Source organism: Panthera uncia, chromosome B1 (assembly GCF_023721935.1).
Source record: "Panthera uncia isolate 11264 chromosome B1, Puncia_PCG_1.0, whole genome shotgun sequence".
Lineage (NCBI taxonomy): Eukaryota > Metazoa > Chordata > Mammalia > Carnivora > Felidae > Panthera > Panthera uncia.
The window spans coordinates 169,699,323-169,718,749 of record NC_064811.1 but is presented as its reverse complement, the minus strand read 5'-3'; the positions used below and the strand labels follow the sequence as shown (position 1 = coordinate 169,718,749).

At 35.5% G+C, this 19,427-nt stretch overlaps 1 protein-coding gene across 3 annotated transcripts in view; it reads right to left on the bottom strand.

Moving 5' to 3' along the window:
* Window positions 1-19,427, bottom strand: part of PPP2R2A (protein phosphatase 2 regulatory subunit Balpha) — an 84,791-nt gene that overhangs the window by 17,171 nt on the left and 48,193 nt on the right. For 2 of the 3 annotated variants that reach the window (XM_049631614.1, XM_049631616.1), the window contains exons 3-4: window positions 18,593-18,690; window positions 605-770 (exon numbers count right to left, since the gene is read on the bottom strand). In XM_049631614.1, the coding sequence (XP_049487571.1) occupies window positions 605-770; window positions 18,593-18,690 (264 nt within the window). The remainder of the gene's footprint in view (window positions 1-604; window positions 771-18,592; window positions 18,691-19,427) is intronic. The other variant, XM_049631615.1, reaches the window with a different exon arrangement.

Sequence of the window (19,427 nt, the reverse complement as noted above, 5' to 3'; positions counted from 1 at the left end):
GAAGAAGGCAGTATGTCGATTCCAGTTTGTGTCCTTAAAGAACAAGTATCAAGTAGAAAGAGTGCTCTCCCAAAAAGTATCCTGGAATGGAGACCATCCTTTGACAGATAGTGTGTATTTACACTGAAATACTCTTTGGAGAGCTTAGGCACACTTTAACGAGCACTCACTATGCACACTAAGAGTTATCACATTTACTACTCATAATGATACTGTAACATAGATACTCCTATCTCCAGTTTGGCCATGAGGAAAATCTGACTCAACTATTATGATCTGCTCAAGGCTACTAAGCCAAGAAGTGGCACAAACGGTACCTGCTCTAAATCTAATAGTAAAGTCTTTTTTTTTTCTTCCCTACAGACTGTGTGGGTACTAAAAGAAAACTGACACCTAAAGGATCTCTTTCACGGAATTTAGAGAAACTAAAAGAGAATACAAAAGGGAAGACAAAAAAGAATTTACACATTCCATGTGGGAAAGACATATTTCCAAGTGTCTATTTGCAGAAATCTCTGAATTATTCTACTTTGTAAAGGTCAAAGTAGCCTACAGAATAGGTGTACACAGTGGGCATATAAAAGGAAAAAATTTTAACACTTACCATTGGTAGACAATAAAAACTGAGCAGCATTTTTCTGGGGTAACCACCTAATTTTGTTGATCTTTTCTTCTATTTCTAAACTTTTCAAGTAGTCAAACTCTGGTTCATGGCTCTGAAAGGTGCTGTAAACATTATATTCTCCTCTGCTATGAGACTGGATTTTGTTCTAAAATGGAAACAAAAATATTTGGACGATTGTTGAGAAATATTTCAAAAAATAATCAAACATGTAATCAATTCCAACAGACCTTGCAAAATTCTGGTTAATTATCTGCATCTTAAATACAATTGCTTTTTATGTTTAAGGTCTTCAAGGAATAAATAAAACAGATTCACCAAAAAGGAAAAGCTAAAGACTAATAATTAAGCCCAATATAATTGGAAAAGGGTACGGATCAATCTGATTACTAATTTACCGTTATTTAGTAAATAATAAAGGACTACTGGTTAAAAAAAAAAAAAAGAAAAAAAAAATCTAAGTATCCTTAATGAGGGAGCTCATCCAAAATGGGAAAAGTAAGTAAAAGCTTATCAGAATCAGCTGGCTGAGGCACACTTTCTTTCACTGCCCACTTTAGGGTCAATCCTCAGTTATTTAATATGATGCATTATTTTCCTCCTCCTCTTCCTTTCTCATGCCTGCCTTTAGGTCATTTCACCACTAAAAAACTCATTAAGAGCTCTCATCAATGTCATGGCCACCACAACACCCACCCCAAGACCACTGTCACATAGCTCTGTTACTCACTAAGTCCGCATTCAGCATTAACCAGCAAACCACTCCCCACAAACCCATCAACAATTGTTTACGCTCCTTAAATTAGCCTTCTTATATTATAAGCCTAGCACACACCGATGATTTATTTCATTTAGTATCAGTGAGTGAATATGGTTTAAGCTACTGGATAAAGAGACTGCTGGTGAACTTCTTTAGTTAACACTAACACCTTAGAAAAAGTCAGAGTTATAACCATGTTCAGAATTTTATCTTTTAACCTATTATCACATGATTAAAAATCTTTCCATCAAAAACACTGAAAGTTTAGTTCAAAGAAGAACCTATAGGAAAATAGTTTACAGGAACGATATTACTGATAGTCAACTATTTTAAGGTAAAACTGAATTATCAAGTGAAATGTTTAAGATTATCTAAGAATGGCTCATTGGTTATTATTCTCCATACAGAAAGAAAACCTTATTGAATCTTTTTTTTAAAATTAGGACATAGGTCTTCTTTAAAAAAAATTTTTTTTTAATGTTTATTTTTGAGAGAGAGAGTTGAGAGAGAGAAAGAGAGAGAGAGAGAGAGAGAGGCAGAGAAAGAGAGGCAGAGAGAGAGAGGCAGAGAGAGAGGCAGAGAGAGAGGGAGACACAGAACCTTAAGCAGCCTCCAGGCTCTGAGCTGTCAGCACAGCAACACAGGGCTCAAACTCACAAACCACAAGGATCATGACCTGAGCTGAAGTCGGAGGTTTAAGTGACTGAGCCACCCAGGCACCCCTTGAATCAACATCTTAAAAGCCTGTTTTGGGTTGTTTTTTTCTGGTAGCTTGATTACCTGGATCGATCATTCATGGTTACAGTTGTCTTTGTGCCCTCCAGTAGCAGTATTAATTATTACTGAGTTTGCCAATATTAAGAATGCAGGGCATATGACAAAATATAATCCACATGGGGATTAGAACCTTGATCTCATTACCATAACCTTACACCAGATCAGATAACCCAATCCATTAAATAAATATATGCTAATATCACTTCAGAAAAAAACATCTTCTATCTAAAATTACTGTTTCAAAAGGTTTGTCACGTTACTCTCCAAAAAAATTATCTTAGCAATTCAATTTTTTTTTAAATGTTTTATTTTTATTTTTGAGACAGAGAGAGAGAGAGAGAGAGAGAGAGAGAGAGAGACAAGAGAGACAGAGCGTGTGAGCAGAGGAGGGGCAGAGAGAGGGAGATGCAGAATCTGAAGCAGGCTCCAGGCTCTGAGCTGTCAGCACAGAGCCTGATATGGGGCTCAAACTCACGGACCAGGAGATCATGACCTGAGCTGAAGTCAGATGCTTAACTGACCGAGCCACCCAGGCGCCCCATAGCAATTCAATTTTTAATATGAATGTGTTTTGAACTTGAGCAAGTGAAGTGCACATGTTTCCTACTACCTACAATAGAGAGATTTAATAACACAGATTCTCTACCTTCAAGTAACTTGTGTATGTGAAACTTTAGTCAAAAATAGAAATTAGGGCACCTGGGTCAATCAGTCATGTCCGACTTCGGCACAGGTCATGATCTCGCGGTTCTTGAGCCTGAGCCCCAATCAAAGCAGGAATCTGCTTTGGATTCTGTCTCCCCCTCTCTCTGCCCCTCCCCAACTTGTGTGTGTGTGTGCGTGCTCGCTCTCTCTCTCTCTCTCAAAAATAAACATTAAAAAGAGTTATAAAAAAAATATTTTTTTTAAAAAGCAGAAATAAGGTCCATTTAATTCAGGTAAGCAATATAGAGAACCAAGGGCAAACACATACACTTCTATATGCAAAAACTGGGTCTCTATGGGTCACAATATATAAAACGATAAGAAAAGCACAAACATAAACATATCTTCTAAAACAGGAAAAAAAACCCCCATCATCCTAAAGACTCAGTAATTATTACATGGATCTAAACATGATTACATGATACAAAAACAAAATCATGGAGATGACTGGCAGTCTTAATGGATTTCAAGAAGCATTTTTTCTTTACAACAGGCAAATAAAAACTACATCACACAAGAAGAAAGTTATGTCTACAAAGTTAAACATGGCAGGCTGGGCTCACGTATTAACAACCATATTCCTGAAACTCCACTAAAATTACAGTAAAATAATTTTTTTAATTATTTATTGTGTGTGTGTGTGTGTGTGTGTGTGAGAGAGAGAGAGAGAGAGAGAGAGAGAAAGAGAGAAAGAGAGAGAGAGAAAGAGAAAGAGAAAGAGAAAGAGAAAGAGAAAGAGAAAGAGGGAGCGAAAGACTATGTCTTTCGTGTGCATGCACACGCAAGCAGTGGAGGGGCAGAAAGAGAGGGAGACAGGACTTGAACTCACGAACCGCCAAGATCATGACCTGAGCTGAAACTGAATGTCTGATGCTTAACGTACTGAGCCACCCAGGTCCCTACACAGAAGAATTTTTAAAGACAAATCAACAAGAACAAAGAATAACAGCAGAGATGACAGCAGCAGTGACAAACAGAAGAGGCCATAAAACAGATGCATGCACAGAAACTGACTTAGTGGATTCCAGAGAGCTGAATCTTTAGTGAGCAGTGAGATTTCCCCTAAAACTTGGGGAGGGATGTTTACATTATTATAATGATCACGACTGTGAGCAAGTACGAACTAAGTACTTTGAGCAAATATAAAGAAAAGGAAACATAATCCCCCTGTCCTCAACACTGTGACACTTGAACAAGAATGCATCAAAGAATGTCGTTTTAAAAATTAAAGAATTTTAAATTTAAAAATTTAAAGAGTAAAGGGGACTCTTGATTTCGGCTCCTACCCAAGTAGCAAACATGCACTTCACAAAAGATAATATCCAAATGACCAATAAACGCATTAAAAGATGGTCAATCAGTGTTAAAAAAAAGAAAGTATAATATGACATACACAAAATCTCCAAAATATTTGAAAATTAAAAAAAAAGACCGATAATAAAGTATTGGCAAAGACGTGAACAACCAAAATTTTCATATACTGTTCAGGAGAATAAAATCGGCAAACCACTTTTTATTGTGCTGTCCACCTCATGACATAGTAATTTCATGCATGACTATGTGGACCAAAAAACATGATCAAGAATGTTCAGCAAAACTAAAAGGCGATAGAATGGGAGAAGATATTTGCAAACATCAGATAAAGGCTTAGTATCCAAAATCTATAAAGAACTCATCAAACTCAACACCCAAAAAACCACAAATAATCCAGTGAAGAAATGGGCAAAAGACGTCATGAACAGACACTTCTCCAAAGAAGACATCCAGATGGTCAACCGACACATGAAAAAATGCTCAACGTTACTCATCATCAGGGAAATACAAATCAAAACCACAATGAGGTACCACCTCACACCAGTCAGAATGGCTAACATTAACAACTCAGGCAACAACAGATGTTGGCAAAGATGTGGAGAAAGAGAAACCCTTTTGCACTATTGGTGGGAATGCAAAATGACAGAGCCACTCTGGAAAACAGTATGGAAGTTCCTCAAAAAATTAAAAATAGAACTACCCTACAACCCAGCAATTGCACTACGAGGTATTTATCCAAGGGATACAGGTGTGCTGTTTCAAAGGGGCACATGCACCCCCATGTTTATAGCAGCACTATCAACAACAGCCAAAGTATGGAAAGAGCCCAAATGTCCACTGATGGATGAATGGATAAAAATGTGGTGTGTGTGTGTGTGTGTGTGTGTGTGTGTGTGTACACACACACACACACACACACACACACACACGGAGTATTACTCGGCAATCAAAAAGAATGAAATCTTGCCATTTCCAACTACATGGTTGGAACTGGAGGGTATTATTATGCTAAGCGAAATTAGAGAAGACAAATATAAGACTTCACTCATATGAGGACTTTTAAGATACAAAACAGATGGATATAAGGGACAGGAAGCAAACATAACATAAAAACAGGGAGGGGGACAAAACATAAGAGACTCTTAAATACGGAGAACAAAGAGGGTTACAGGAGAGGTTGTAGGAGGGTGGAAGGGCTAAATGAGTAAGGGGCATTAAGGAATCACTCCTGAAACCACTGTTGCACTATATGCTAACTAACTTGGATGTAAATTAAAAAAAATAAATTAAATGAAAATACCAAAAAATAAAAATAGTGCTTGTCAAAATAGTAAAAATCCATCCAAATTAATATTTTTAAAAAATTTTAGATACCAACATAAGTGAATATAACTTATTTATCATATAAAAGCTCATTTGTTATCATTAGTCACATTGTATAGTATGGAGAACAGAAGAGAAAGTCGCAAATTAGTATGAGGAATATGGTCTTTCCTATTCCGGGAATCAATCAAAATTATAAAGGAAATCCTGGTCAATGTGGGAGGTTGTAGTCAATAGTTGGATAGAGACAATTTATCCAACTGGTAAAATAGCACTGCTTAAAAAAAAAAAAAAAAGAAATCTTCTACCAATCAAGCTGTTTGTGAAAAACAAGCCTTCTCTTTGTACTGCTTATAATTCTAAATACTACATCAATTAAGGACAGCAAAATTTAAATTCCTTTCTCTTGATTACTGAAGTGAAAATCAATCTCCAGTAGTGATGAAATTGTTCTGCCCACCTAACTATTCAACAGCTTTCACTCTCAAAATAAAAATAAAAATGGCCTTAAATTATACTTTAAAATGTTAATTGGGTGAGTTTTAGGCATCCACCGTGCACATTTTCATATTTTTAGTAACACACTGCTTTTAAAAACTTGTATTTCTAGTAACGTTTTAGTTTCTAATGTATCCCTGAGTTGAGTTATGTAACTACTAATCACTCTGCTTAACTAACTTATTCAAGTCCACCTTTTCCTTCCCACCCCTTCCTTATATCACCAACGTCTTAAAACAATTATCTTTTGGAGCATTTTTATTAGTGTCTAATTCCCTCGTAATTTTCAATGTGATCTTTGCTATATTTCCAATGTCATTCCTGTGATTGAATAAAATAGCCAGTTTTATTGAAATGTCTATTTTCAGACTCTCTGAGTTGTAAACATCTTCTACATTATTTTCTATAGAACAAATTTGTTCTTTATATAAAGGTGTCTCCAAAAATTTTTTAACAAATTCTGCCTTGATTGCATATAATTATGAAGAAAAAATATCAGACTGATAAGTTCAAATATATATATATGGATTTGAGGTTCTTTTTAGTGTGTTTATGTATTTTCAATAAAGAAAATATGAAAAACAAAAAACAAAAAAACCAAACAACAAAAAATAACGCTCATAGATGCATTATTCTTAATAGTCACAAACTGAAACAACCAAAATGTTTGCACCTACAACATAACAGATAAATTGTAGTAAAGCAACACAAAAGAACATTCATTACATAGCAATGAACATGAGCAAATTATATACACACAAACGTAGTATTGAGCAAAAAGGCCAGATACACCCTTATTATGATTCCATTTATGGAAGGTTCTAAAAGTACAGATCAAACTCAGTGTTAGAAATCAGACTTATAAATAGACTTTTCTTTAAGGGGAGAAAGGAGAAATTAATGACTTGGAAGGGGAATGAGAAGGGTTATGTGGAAGGGTGGAAAGTTCTATTTCTTGACCTAGATGTCTGCTATGTGATAATGTACTAATGCTTTGTATGCTTTTGTGTATTATTTCAATACAGTGTAAAAAAATGTGGCACACAAAAGGTGCAGCCACTTTGAAAACAGTATGTGGGTTCCTCAAAATAGAACTACCCTGTGATTCAGCAATTGCACTTTTCAGGATATATTCGAAAGAATTAAAACAGGATCTCAAAGAGATTATTCACAATAGCTATGTGAATAGCAAACTAATAGTAGAAGCAAACTAAATGTCCAGTGACGGATACATGAATAAAGACAAATGTGACATACAAACACACACGAATATTAGTCTTAAAAAAAGCCTATCTTATGCCACTATATGGATGAACCATGAAGAGATTAAGCTAAGTCAAACAAGCCAGTCAGAAAATGAGAAATACTCCATGATTCCACTTACATGAGGTATCTAAAGTAGCCAACTTCATAGAAACAGCAAGTTAGAATGGTGGTTGCCAGGGGCTAGGAGGAGGAAGAGGGTAGGAAGTTGTTGTTCAGTGGGTATACTGTTTCAGTTATGCAGGACTGGTGGGGGGAGGGGCTGTATGGGGGGGTTGTCTAGCAATCTGTTATACAACATTGTATATATGGTTGGTAATGCTGTATTGCAGACTTGGAAAACGGTTGAGAAGTTCCACCTTAAATGATATTTTACCACAGTTAATTAATAATACAGCACACAAAAACAAAATATATATTATAAGAACACATTTAAATCGTTACCTATAGGGACGGATGAATCTACCTCTATTGTTACCTACAGGGAAAGGTACATGAAAGCGTGTGAGAAGCAGTGTATGTGCACCTGCATGCCTATGTGCACAGGCTTGGAGCTCATGAACTCAAGTATGACCCTGAGGTTTAAACAAACCAAAACAAAATATAAAACCGTAATATTCAATGGTGTTAGAACCAACCAACCATTTGGAAAGAAGACTGGAACTTTGTTTCTTATACACAAGTAAACTCCAGACGGAGCAATTAAATGCTCAAAAATAAACAAAAGCAACAAAAGGTAAGTACAATGGTGAATTTCTATATATTTTAAAGTGAAAAAGAACTTTTTACTATAAAGACAAAAGTAAATAGCAGAGAAAGACTGACAGCTAACAAGATGGCTAGTATAGGCCAGAAAATTATGTATTATATAAGATGTATTATAAAATGTCCTTAAAAATCACTACGAAAGGGGAGCCTGGGTGGCTCTGTTGGTTGAGCATCCGATTTCTGCTCAGGTCACGATCTCGTGGTTTGTGGGTTCAAGCTCCGCATCGGGCTCTGTGCTGACCACTTGCTCAGAGACTGGAGCCTGTTTGGGATTCTGTGTCTCCTTCTCTCTCTGCCCCTCCCCCACTTGTGCTCTGTCTCTAAATGTAAAAAACAAAAAAAATTTTTAAATAAAAAAAAAATCACTAGAAAAGAATATCAATACCTTTCCTTGAAAGATGACAAAGGTCAAAAGTTGGCAATTTATATAACACATGGTCAGTAAATATATGTAGAACTGCTCATTATTGTTAGTAATCAAAATTGAAGAATAATGTTTGGTCCTTAGACGAATAAAAAATGTGATAATGACCATCGTTTTAATGATGAGAATATGGTTCAAGTCATATACTACCAGAAGAAGTATAAATATTTACACAGCTTCTCTGGAGGATAATTTGTCAATACTTATTGAAAGCCTTAAAAAATGTAGATATTCAACAATTCCACTTCAAAAGTATAATCTCATGGAAAACCATGCCTGCAAAGATGTATGAACAACTTAATGCATAAACAACCTCAATATCCATCAAATCAAGTAAATTATGAAATACTATAGAGCCAATTACATTCAACAGCAGATCAGTGTGTCTCAACCATATTAACTTAATCAAGCACAATGCTTCCTGCTACTCGTCTTCTATAGCTCCCACAAGCTCCATGTTCATTTAACTTTTGTCACTTAAGTTATAAAAGCAGACTGGACATGTTCTTCCACACTACACATGCACTCCTTTCCACTCAATTATTGCCCAGTTTCTTCACCTCCTTGACTGAAATTAACCTGATCAACATCAACAGATACAAAAACTTATGGAGTCGCATGTGCAACATGATTCTAATTCTGCAAAACAAAAATACCCAGAATGCACACAGACACAGATTGGTCTTTATTCATGAGATGAGATGAGATGATTCTGAATGTTTGGGGGGGGGGGGGGGGGGGGGGGGGCCCCCAAGTAGTCTTTGTGTTGACAAGGGGCTCAGTTCCATCTCACAAACCATGAGATCATGACCTGAGCTGAAATCAAGAGTCGGATGCTTATCAGACTGAGCCACCCAGGTGCCCCTGAGATGGGATGATTTTGTATTTTTATCTTTTTCTTTGTGAAAATGATAGTTTTCATACTTTTCATGATAAACCTATTAAGAATAATCAAGAATTAAAAACAATCTCTGAAAGAACATCATTTGACATTCTGTAACAGCTAATTCTAAATATAAATAACTGCACTGTGCTTTTACTAATAACTTCCTTCTTTTAAAAGAAACTTTATGAAAAGGTAGGACTTACTTTGTTCCTTGAACAAAACATAACACACTTTAGAAAAAATTAAAAATGTATTTTACTGTAACTCATATAAGTGACAATGGATATTTTTTAAGCTGCTAAATAGAACACTAATAAAATTTAGTGTTTATTAATGATTCTTTAATCTTGTAATATATTTGTAACAAGCAAACATTTGCTTTTTATTTCAAAGTGGTTTAAAAGAGTTTGACTCTTGTAGGGTGGCTAGGTGACTCGTCGGTTAAGAGTCCGACTTCGGTTCAGGTCATGATCTCACCGTTTGCAGGTTTAAGCCCTACGTGGGGCTCTGTGCGGACAGCTCAGAACCTGGAGCCTGTTTCTGATTCTGTCTCTTCCTCTCTCTCTCTCTGCCCCTCCCCTGTTCATGTTGACTCTTGTGTTCTCCCTCTCTCTTAAAAAAGTAAACATTAAAAAAACTAAAAGAAAAAAAAAGTTTGAGTCTTGTGAAATGACAGAAATGGTAGAAAACAAAATCAATTCATATCTGATTAACAAACCACTATCAATGCAAATATATGGAACTTTCTAGAATAAAGCAAGATAAAACACAATCGATGTAAACAGAAAACAACAACAAAAAAAGAAATTTCTATCATTTTCTGATCACAATGATGGTGGTGGAATATTTCAAGATTTTTCAGCTCTTATTAAATAGTTGTGCCCCTTCGCTGAATGCCTATTATATACTATACTAAGCAACACACACTTTAGACAACTTAGACTCTTACGGAGTTGGTTTCCTCTCTAAACAAGATTAACACACAGACTGGTCTTTATTCATGAGATGAAATGATTCTGAATGTTTGTTTATTTTGAGAGAGAGAGAGAGAGAGAGAGAGAGAAAATGAATCCCAAGTAGGCTCTGTGATGACACGAGGCTCAGCTCAATCTGACAAACCGTGAGATCATGACCTCAGCCGAAATCAAGAGTTGGACTGCTTAACCAACAGCAGATGGACCCCACATCTTTAATGTCCAATCGATCCACATTATTTAGACACAACATGATATGGCTAAACATACAATGGCCTGCAATCCAAAAAGCCGAATGTTAGTTTCTCAAATTAGGAAACCTGCAACACCCTGTATTCTGACCAAGTTATTTATTTTGAAAAGAGCAAAAGGAGTTATTTGAGAAAGAAACCAACTTCAATAAATTCTGAAACCTGTATATACAGCTCAATTACAATATGGAAAAAATAAAAAAGATTAGTTCAACACACTTAAGGTACTGAAAAAGTAAAATACAGTAAAGACTAGATATAACTCTATAAAATAATGTTCTGTCTGATACAGATGCATTTAAAATAGTCATTGTAAAAAGATTATCAGTATGTATGTTGGAATAACCTGCCTGTCAGTTTGGGGGTGGGTAGGGAAGGTAGAGGAGGGGAAGATCTCTAAATTACATAAAGCAGAGTAATAAATTTCAATCAGATATTGAATTGAAATGGGAAAATATGAAATATGGGTAAATGTCTAAATAATTTAGAGGCAGGAAACCAGCAAACACAAACAGAAAAAGTAAACGAAACTTAAAGGCAGCCAATCTACAAAACTGAGAAACACAGCCTCCTGAAAGAACTTACTCTCCTCGCAATACATGGCCTATAACAAATCAATTTATTAAATACACCATCAGAAAAACAGGACATATTTTTATGTACCTGGAAACAATTTTAATTACTGGAAGTATCAAAAGTTTAGGTAAAACTAAAATCCAGTAAAAATACCTTTTTTAATCACCAATTTGTCGATTTTATTTCTTCTCTGTATTTAGAAATTTTTGGTTCAAGTATAAATTCGTAAAGTTTACTGGAAGAGAATTGGCCAATATAACTTAAAAATGCTCACAACCTTAGATCCAGCTACTTAACTTCTAGAAGGTTCTAAAGAAGTAATAGGTGCTTCAAAGTTTCAACTACAAGAATGTTTTTATAGTGTTATTCATAACAGAAAAAGAAAAAAAAAAGATCAGAAAGCAAGAAATAAACAATCTAGGTAATATCTAACAATAGAGATTACATTAAATAAACTTCAGTACATGTCTGTAATGGAGTATCATGTAATCATTAAAGATGAGGATTTAGAATCTTTAACAACATGAAAGGTCTTTACATACAGTATGTGAGGAAAAATAACATACCACCCTAAATATAATCTCATTTTAGAAAGACAAATCTTTAATACACACCAAAAGTGTTGGGTTTTGTTTGGTGGAGTTATAGGTACTTTCTTGCCCCCTGTCCATGTCTCCTAAATTATCTACAGTGAATATGATGTTTTTAATTAAGAGGGAGAAATTACTTGTGAGAAAAATACAATTAAGAAGTGTTGTATGTGTGAGGTTGAGAAGATGGCAGAGAGAAGAAAAAGTAAATTCTAAAATTACTGGGTATTATTAGTTTCACAGATTTGGATTTGTTTTTTGTTGTTTGGATTCTGGGGGGACAATATAAGAAATATGGACAATTCAAATTTCTGGGCAACAGGTAAAGTGAAAAAATTACTTTAATATGTCAAAAACATCCTTTCAAGATCTCATCCAGTGTTATGAAAAATAACATTTAGAAGAATCCTACTTTGTCTAACAGTTGTTTAGTGACATTCATACTGATAACGCTTAGCAATCAGAAATGGTACTTTAAACTGATACTTCACTTCTGGAAAATATAATTCTTTTGAATTTTGAATTCTTTGAGCTGGAACCTCAAAAGATTAGTAGGTAGGTGACATGTGTTTGACAGCTGGTTGGATAGAAATGTGGACAATAGACGGCTGAACAAGAGAGGTGGCTGGATGAATTCATGAACAAATAGAAATGAGGTATTTAAACTCTCAATCCAAACTCTAACTTTTCCCTCCTTAATCCTACCACAGAGAAGACATCATTTGTTAATGGCTACTATTAAAAAGTCAAGATCAAGTATTTTCCCCATTACGATAAAGTAATGAAACTGATTTTCCTGTGTGACTTGTATCACTTAGGCTCATTACTTAGAGAAGTCAGATTTTTTTTCATATGTTAAACAATATGCAGCGTTGTGGATATTCATTCCAATTTATGCAGAAATTAACTATTACCGACTTCACTAGCTATGTGATCTTAGAAAAGTTATCTTCTCTAATCTCAACTCATCCATAAATTGGTAATAAATTGAAACACAGGAGGTGTGCACACATCTTCATTATTTTGCTGTGAAGATTAAATAAGATTTTGCGACTGTGGCAGAGAAACAAGACATGTGGATTCTAGAATTAAGGGTTCATCTCTTTATTAACCTACTGTCTGGGACCCCAGTCTTTTTATTGGTAAAAAGAGACTGCTTTACCAGGGACTGTAAATTTGGGGCCCATATACTACCTATCCATGGATGAAACCCAGGGATTTTGTGAACCTGGATGTGGTGGAAATTTAAATATTTTTTCCTACTAATGTCTAGCTGAAATTCAGCATTTCTTTCATTTATGGATATAGGTGATAAAACACCATATTAGCAGCCTCCATCACTTTGTCACTATAGACATGACATGTTTTTAAATCACACCCCAGTTGTTATCCACAAAAACTTTTGTTTTTAATTTTATTTACTTTTTCAATTTTTAAAATATTTTTATGTTTGTTTATTTTTGAGAGACAGAGCGTGAGTGGGGGAGGGGCAGAGAGAGAGGGAGACACAGAATCCGAAGCAGACTCCAGGCTCTGAGCTGTCAGCACAGAGCCCAACGCGGGGCTCGAACTCACAAACCGTGAGATCATGACTTGAGCCGAAGTCAGACAATTGATTGAGCCACCCAGGCACCCCACAAAAAACACTTATTACTCAGTAATAAGTGTTTTTAAAAACACTTTGAAACGTATTTTTCAATATAGTTTCCTTCCTAATCCTATGTTATTATATACAATTAAAACATTCTGAGAAGTCCACAGAACTGACCAGGCTACTGATGAAATCCATGACACCAAAGGTTGAGAACCCCTGCAAAAGCTTATAAATTTTAGCACTTAATTTCTGTGAATGCACCATATACAAATAAATCTCAATATGGGCAAAACAAATTTCACAGTTATCTCTGGTAGAGGAGGGTAGTGGTAACAGGAAGGACAAAGAAGGCCTCTAAAGTGCCAGTAATATCCCATTTCTTGATCCAGGGAAGAATTACACAAGTGTGTTTGTTTTGTGAAAATTTATAGAACTGTACACTTGTGATTCTGTGCATTTTTCTGTATGTATCATGTGATCTATCTTAAAGGTATTTACATTTAATGTATCTTAAATACATTTAAGATCTATCTGTTTAAATGTATTTTTAGATATAAACTTGAAGCTGTATTATGGAGCTTTTATCCTTATCCTGGTACTGGAATGCAGAGAATTTCAATTCGACATTTTCTATCAAATGAGGTCCCCAAAGGACTTTTAAAAAAAGTAAAAGTGGGATCTCGGGCCTCCAGACATTCTGATTTAGTGGGTATGAGACACAGTCCAGTAATCTGCATTTGAAATGCATGTTCCCAGGCGATTCTAACATTTTATTCTTTGAAAAACACAAAACTTAGATCAAAGACTGAATGAAAAATGAAGACAGTTAAGCCCAGTAGCTAAGAGAAGAAACCTTATTTTATAGATACTTTGATTTAGAATAAACCACACTGGATTTTCTTGAACTTCTCATGTATTCTTTCTATAATATTCCTGACAGATGGGCATCCAGATCTTGTGTATTTATTTCCATATACAAAAGAAACTAATCAATTCTTCCCACATAAATCCCTAAATATCAAGACTCTACACAGTCTCTTCTCCTGGCTATACAGATTTGGTTCCTTCGATCATTTCTCACCAACACTGCTAAATTTGCTGTTCTGATTGCTGCTCAGTAAATACTATGTAAAGCGAATGCTGCCACATCACCCTAGAAAAGTGGGTTCTCTCTTCACTTAAACATCAAAGTAAATCAACAACCCCTTTGTATGGATGATACTGAATCTGTTAAAAACAAATCTTGTTTTTTTTTTAAGTTTATTTATTTTGAGAGAGAGAAAGAGCAAGTGGGGGAGGGGCAGAGAGAGAGAGACAATCCCAAGCAGGTTCTATACTGTCAGCACGGAGCCCCACGTGGGGCTCAAACTGATAAACCTCATGACCTGGCCGAATTCAGGAGTTGGACGCTCCAATGACTGAGCCACTTGGGCGCCCTTAACAACATCTTGGTGATTTTGAGCTCCATTCTAGTCTTTCCAAATAATTTACAAAGAAAATACATATTAAACCCCTACCCATTTTTTTTTTTTTTTATTGGAGAGGGAGAGAGAGGGAGAGTGAGAGTGCACTCACACAAAAAGGGGACGGGGAGAGGGAGAGAATTTAAAGAGCAGGCTCCATGCTTGGCATGGAGCCTGACACAGGGGGCTTGATCTCACAACTGTGAGATCATGTGCTTGAGCCGACATCAAGCTTAACAACTGAAGCACCCAGATGCCCTAACCCCCTACACATCTTTTGTGATAAACATGATTTCTAAGATTTCTTCTATATCTTGTTAAGGAGTTTTGGGAATGTCACATTAAGAACAACAAAAAATGAGAAAAAGCCTAGAAAGTTACTAGCACTCCTAGAACACAGAAAACAAAGGCTCTATATAATAATCTAGGAAGAAATGTAAAAAAGGAACATCTCCCTTCTCACCTTTCTCCTTAATTGTCCCTTAAAAAAAAAATCTCCCCCCTACACACACTTTAACCTATATCAATCAGAAAGCCTCAGAGAAAAGTGAAGGTCTGAGCAATCCAAAGTCAAAAGAAAAATCAGCAATTTCAACAACTGCCGCCCACCTAATTTGAATACCCATAAAACGAAAGATCCTCTACAAAATACAGAACACCAACACCACCTAGTCTAACAGTTACTTGGAATCTCCCAAGAAAAACTATTAATATTTTCATTATCAACAAGAATATATCCTGCCATCTACTTGGTTGTCAAAAGCTATTACATAAAAGTTATGAAAACAGTAAGAGTGTTCACCTATTTTAGGACATGCTATAAACACCGGACTGGGTATCAACACTTACTGACCACAGGACAAGTGGAATGCCTCATGGAAATCACCTTACTCGTGGGCCTTAATTTCCCTACCCGACCTGCTTCTATCACAGAGATTCTGTCAAACAGAAAACTATAGGAACGTATTAGTTATAAAAATAGTATTAAATGACAGCAAAACATGTTTTAGCATCACCAGGGTGAAATATACTCGAACTGAATCACAGCCCTCTAAATGACTACCCAGTTTCTTTGACTGTGGAACAGATGGACAGGCAGCAAGAGGTAACCGACAGGATGACAGGAAGGGGATCAGCCACACTTGAAGGGTAAAAGAAGTGAGACAGAACGGTGAGTTAAAGGTGTCAGTCTGCCGTGCCAGTCAAGTGAAGTTTAGAAAGGAACCCTGCCAGCCACCCAGTGAGAAGATAAAGCCACGAGAATGCAAATGCCACTGTTTTGTACACGGAGCTAGCATCATTATCAGACACTAAGAAAGGCTCACTGGACAGGCACCAGTGCTCCCTGGAATGTATGTTTAATAGCTGTAACTGTTAGAAGAAGCTGGACTGAAATTCGGAGATCTAAGTTCTAATTCTAGAGCTCTGCTATTAAACTAAGCAATACAACCTTTTGATAGAAACCTTTTCTGGGATTATCTAAAAACTAGAAAAAGATCATCTTTAAGTTCTCTCCCACTTTCCAAACTAGAACACTATTTTACAGATGTAACAGATGTGGATTCATAAAAATCTAATCTAAATATATTAGGTACTGATACAAAGGTGCCTCTAGACGTAAGGCACAGACATTATCAGTGACGTAGGCAGTGAGTGTCCTGAAGACAGCCCTATACTACACGCTCCATATAAGACAGGGCTTAAAAATGTGGAAAATAAATTAGGTAACAGGCACCAAATTAAGATTAACAAGATAAAGTTTTGAAGGAAGAAGTAAATTATTACCTCATCATTATTTAATCCATCGCTTAAAACATACTGATACTTGTACTAAGTAATTCTCAAGATACACTACTAACCTGAGGTTCTAGATAATGCATCTATCTGAATTCTTAAATGCAGTTAAGAAGGTCAGATACATGAAAAAGGAAGTCCTTTTTTGGTACCAATGATCCTTCTCAAAAAGTCATTTTGCTCATTCCTTGTTATTAAGGGTATGTATCTTAAATTTTAGCACTTTAGAATCTTCAATGGAATTTCAGAAAAGAATCAAAGGAAACCTATCCTTCAAATCTGGGGCCTTGTTTGCCAATACAAGTAAAACGTTCGAGCAGTTACAGTAACTCTGTGTTAGATCTTTTATTCTAATTTATCGTATTACTGACGGCCTTCAACTATTACTTTGAGGACACTTATCAAACCCCTACTAGATTTATCAAAAGCTCCAAACACCTTTCTTTAAAACAAAAGCTAAGTTGTAGACAGTCATTAACATCCAGTAAAAAACCAAAACCAAACAAACAAAAAAACCACTCAAGGGCAGAGAATGCCAGCTCTAACTTCTGAATAACAAAATTACCATTCATATTTTGGTTATCTAAGGTGAAAGGCACCGAAGAATATTAAAAGATGGTGCGTCAGAAGTTTTGAGTCCTAGCTGTTAGTTCTGCCACACTAATCAAGTGGTCTGTTAATATCCTAACTTTCTCATTTGTAAATAGAAAGGGAAACTGTAATGATCTAAGGTTCCATTTCAACTCCAAGTAGTTCAAGATTCCTATGGTCAAGATTTTAGTTGCTTGAAAATAGGAACAGAAAACTGATTTTGCTTCCCCCCTTCCCATAAGAACAGTCTTTGTCAAGAAAAGCTGGAGTCTTTTCATATTGTCTTCCAACCAAAAATAAATAAATAAATAAAAGGAGACATATTTAGTGTTTGTGCATCTTCTAATCAGACACTATTAATCATTTCTTTTAAAATTAAATTACCTACCTCACTGGGGTGTTGTGAGGATTAATTCATTAGTGTTTGTAAAGCACTTTGAGATCCTCAGGTCAAAGGCGCTATAGAAGTGCAAAGTAGTAGTATTATTACTAGATTCTTTGCTTATTTAAGGAACTTCACAATCCTTTAAAACCTAACTCTCTGTTATGATTGAGACATCTATTTGTAAAACCCTGCCATTTATGCACATTACTTTTAACTCTTTTTGGATATATAAACAGGGATAGGATGTTTCAAAACAGACGATTTTAAATAATGTCTAACTTTGATCTACGAATGGACAGAGAGAGTAAAGGAAAATCTAGTGTGACAAATTTTAACATAAAATTTTAGTGAGAAATCTTGTCAATCGGATTTAGAAGTGTGCCTAAGCTGTACCCAAAACAAAACAAAACCCACTTTAATCTCAAGAGTCTGCAATGAGAAATTCCTTTCTTCAAAGAGAAAAGGAAAACAATTTTCAAATCAACTAAGCTTGAAAAGGGGTACTGAGCTTATAAATTACATTACATGGGTATACATGCAATTGTCATTTAAAACAGTTTTATTTAAACCACAGTAACAGTATTAGTATGAACTGATGTCAAAATAACTCAACAGCTTTTTCTTTAAACTAGCCTCCCACCCCCAATTACGCAAAGCAAACTAAGCATTGAGAAGAGATCAAAGCAATTTTGCTTTATGGAGTTTTAAGAGAAAAAAAATGAGGGCCAAGGCTTCAAAACCAGTTAAAATCTTGAATTAACACCACTTCCCACTCCTTTCTCTAACCAAATCTAACAAAGCGCTGTGTTTTTATAGTCAAAACAACACACACACACACACACACACACACACACACACACACACACACAAAGCTAAGAGAAGCAGAGCCATCTATCCATTGGGATATTCTGCTTGATAAACATTAAGGAAAAAAAAAAAAAGTCAAAATCCTCTGATGAAATACTCGAGTGCAATACAAGTTCTAGCCCCAAAAACAAACTGAAATTTAGATATATTAAACTTTCAACACTTACCTCCTGCTCCTGCTGAAAGATGACGACTCTACCACCTTTATCTCCTGTTGCTAGTAATTCTCCAGAATGATTAAATTCTACTGTAGAAATTATATCTGCTGTATAATTGAAACAAAAACAAAGAAGAAATGATTTTAGTTTTTCTTTCCCAACTTACACAGAACTTAGCATGTTTTCCCTAACACATTCCAGGCCTACAGATGAACCTACCATCAGAAATAAGTAAATCTAAGGTTCTTTCATGAATATTTTAGTTCTCCAAAAACACATTCTCTCTAGAATAAATCAGTATGAATCTATTGTAACAGGAATACAAATTATACTTAAATACTAGTGGTTTACTGGTATTTCACTAAAATCATGAGTGTAATCAACAATTTGTGAAACATTTTATAATAGGACCATTAACCATTATAATAATTATCTTGATAATTTTCCTTCTTATATACTTTTGATAAGCTTCTTTATGCGAACCCAAAGGTGGCCTCTGGAACTAAGGCAGATATAACTAAAATGGGGGAAATTTTTAAATGTAAAAGTAACTTTAGATGAAATTTTAACAGTCATAAATCAATATTCAAATTATGGCCTCTCAAACAAAAGTCTGCAAACAGAACCCACACACATCAGGAACACTTTGTGCTATGCGCCGTCAATATGGACAGCTCTTCTTGTGGCTCCCAAACACCACACAGGCTACTAGAAGCAGTCCTTTTACACCCAAAGTCAGTGCTAATTTCACAGTAAATTCAAATAAAATTATAGGGTATTTCACTTGCTTACTGACACCAGAGTCATTTTTCTAAGGGAAAAAATCTAAGTTACAGAATTAGGT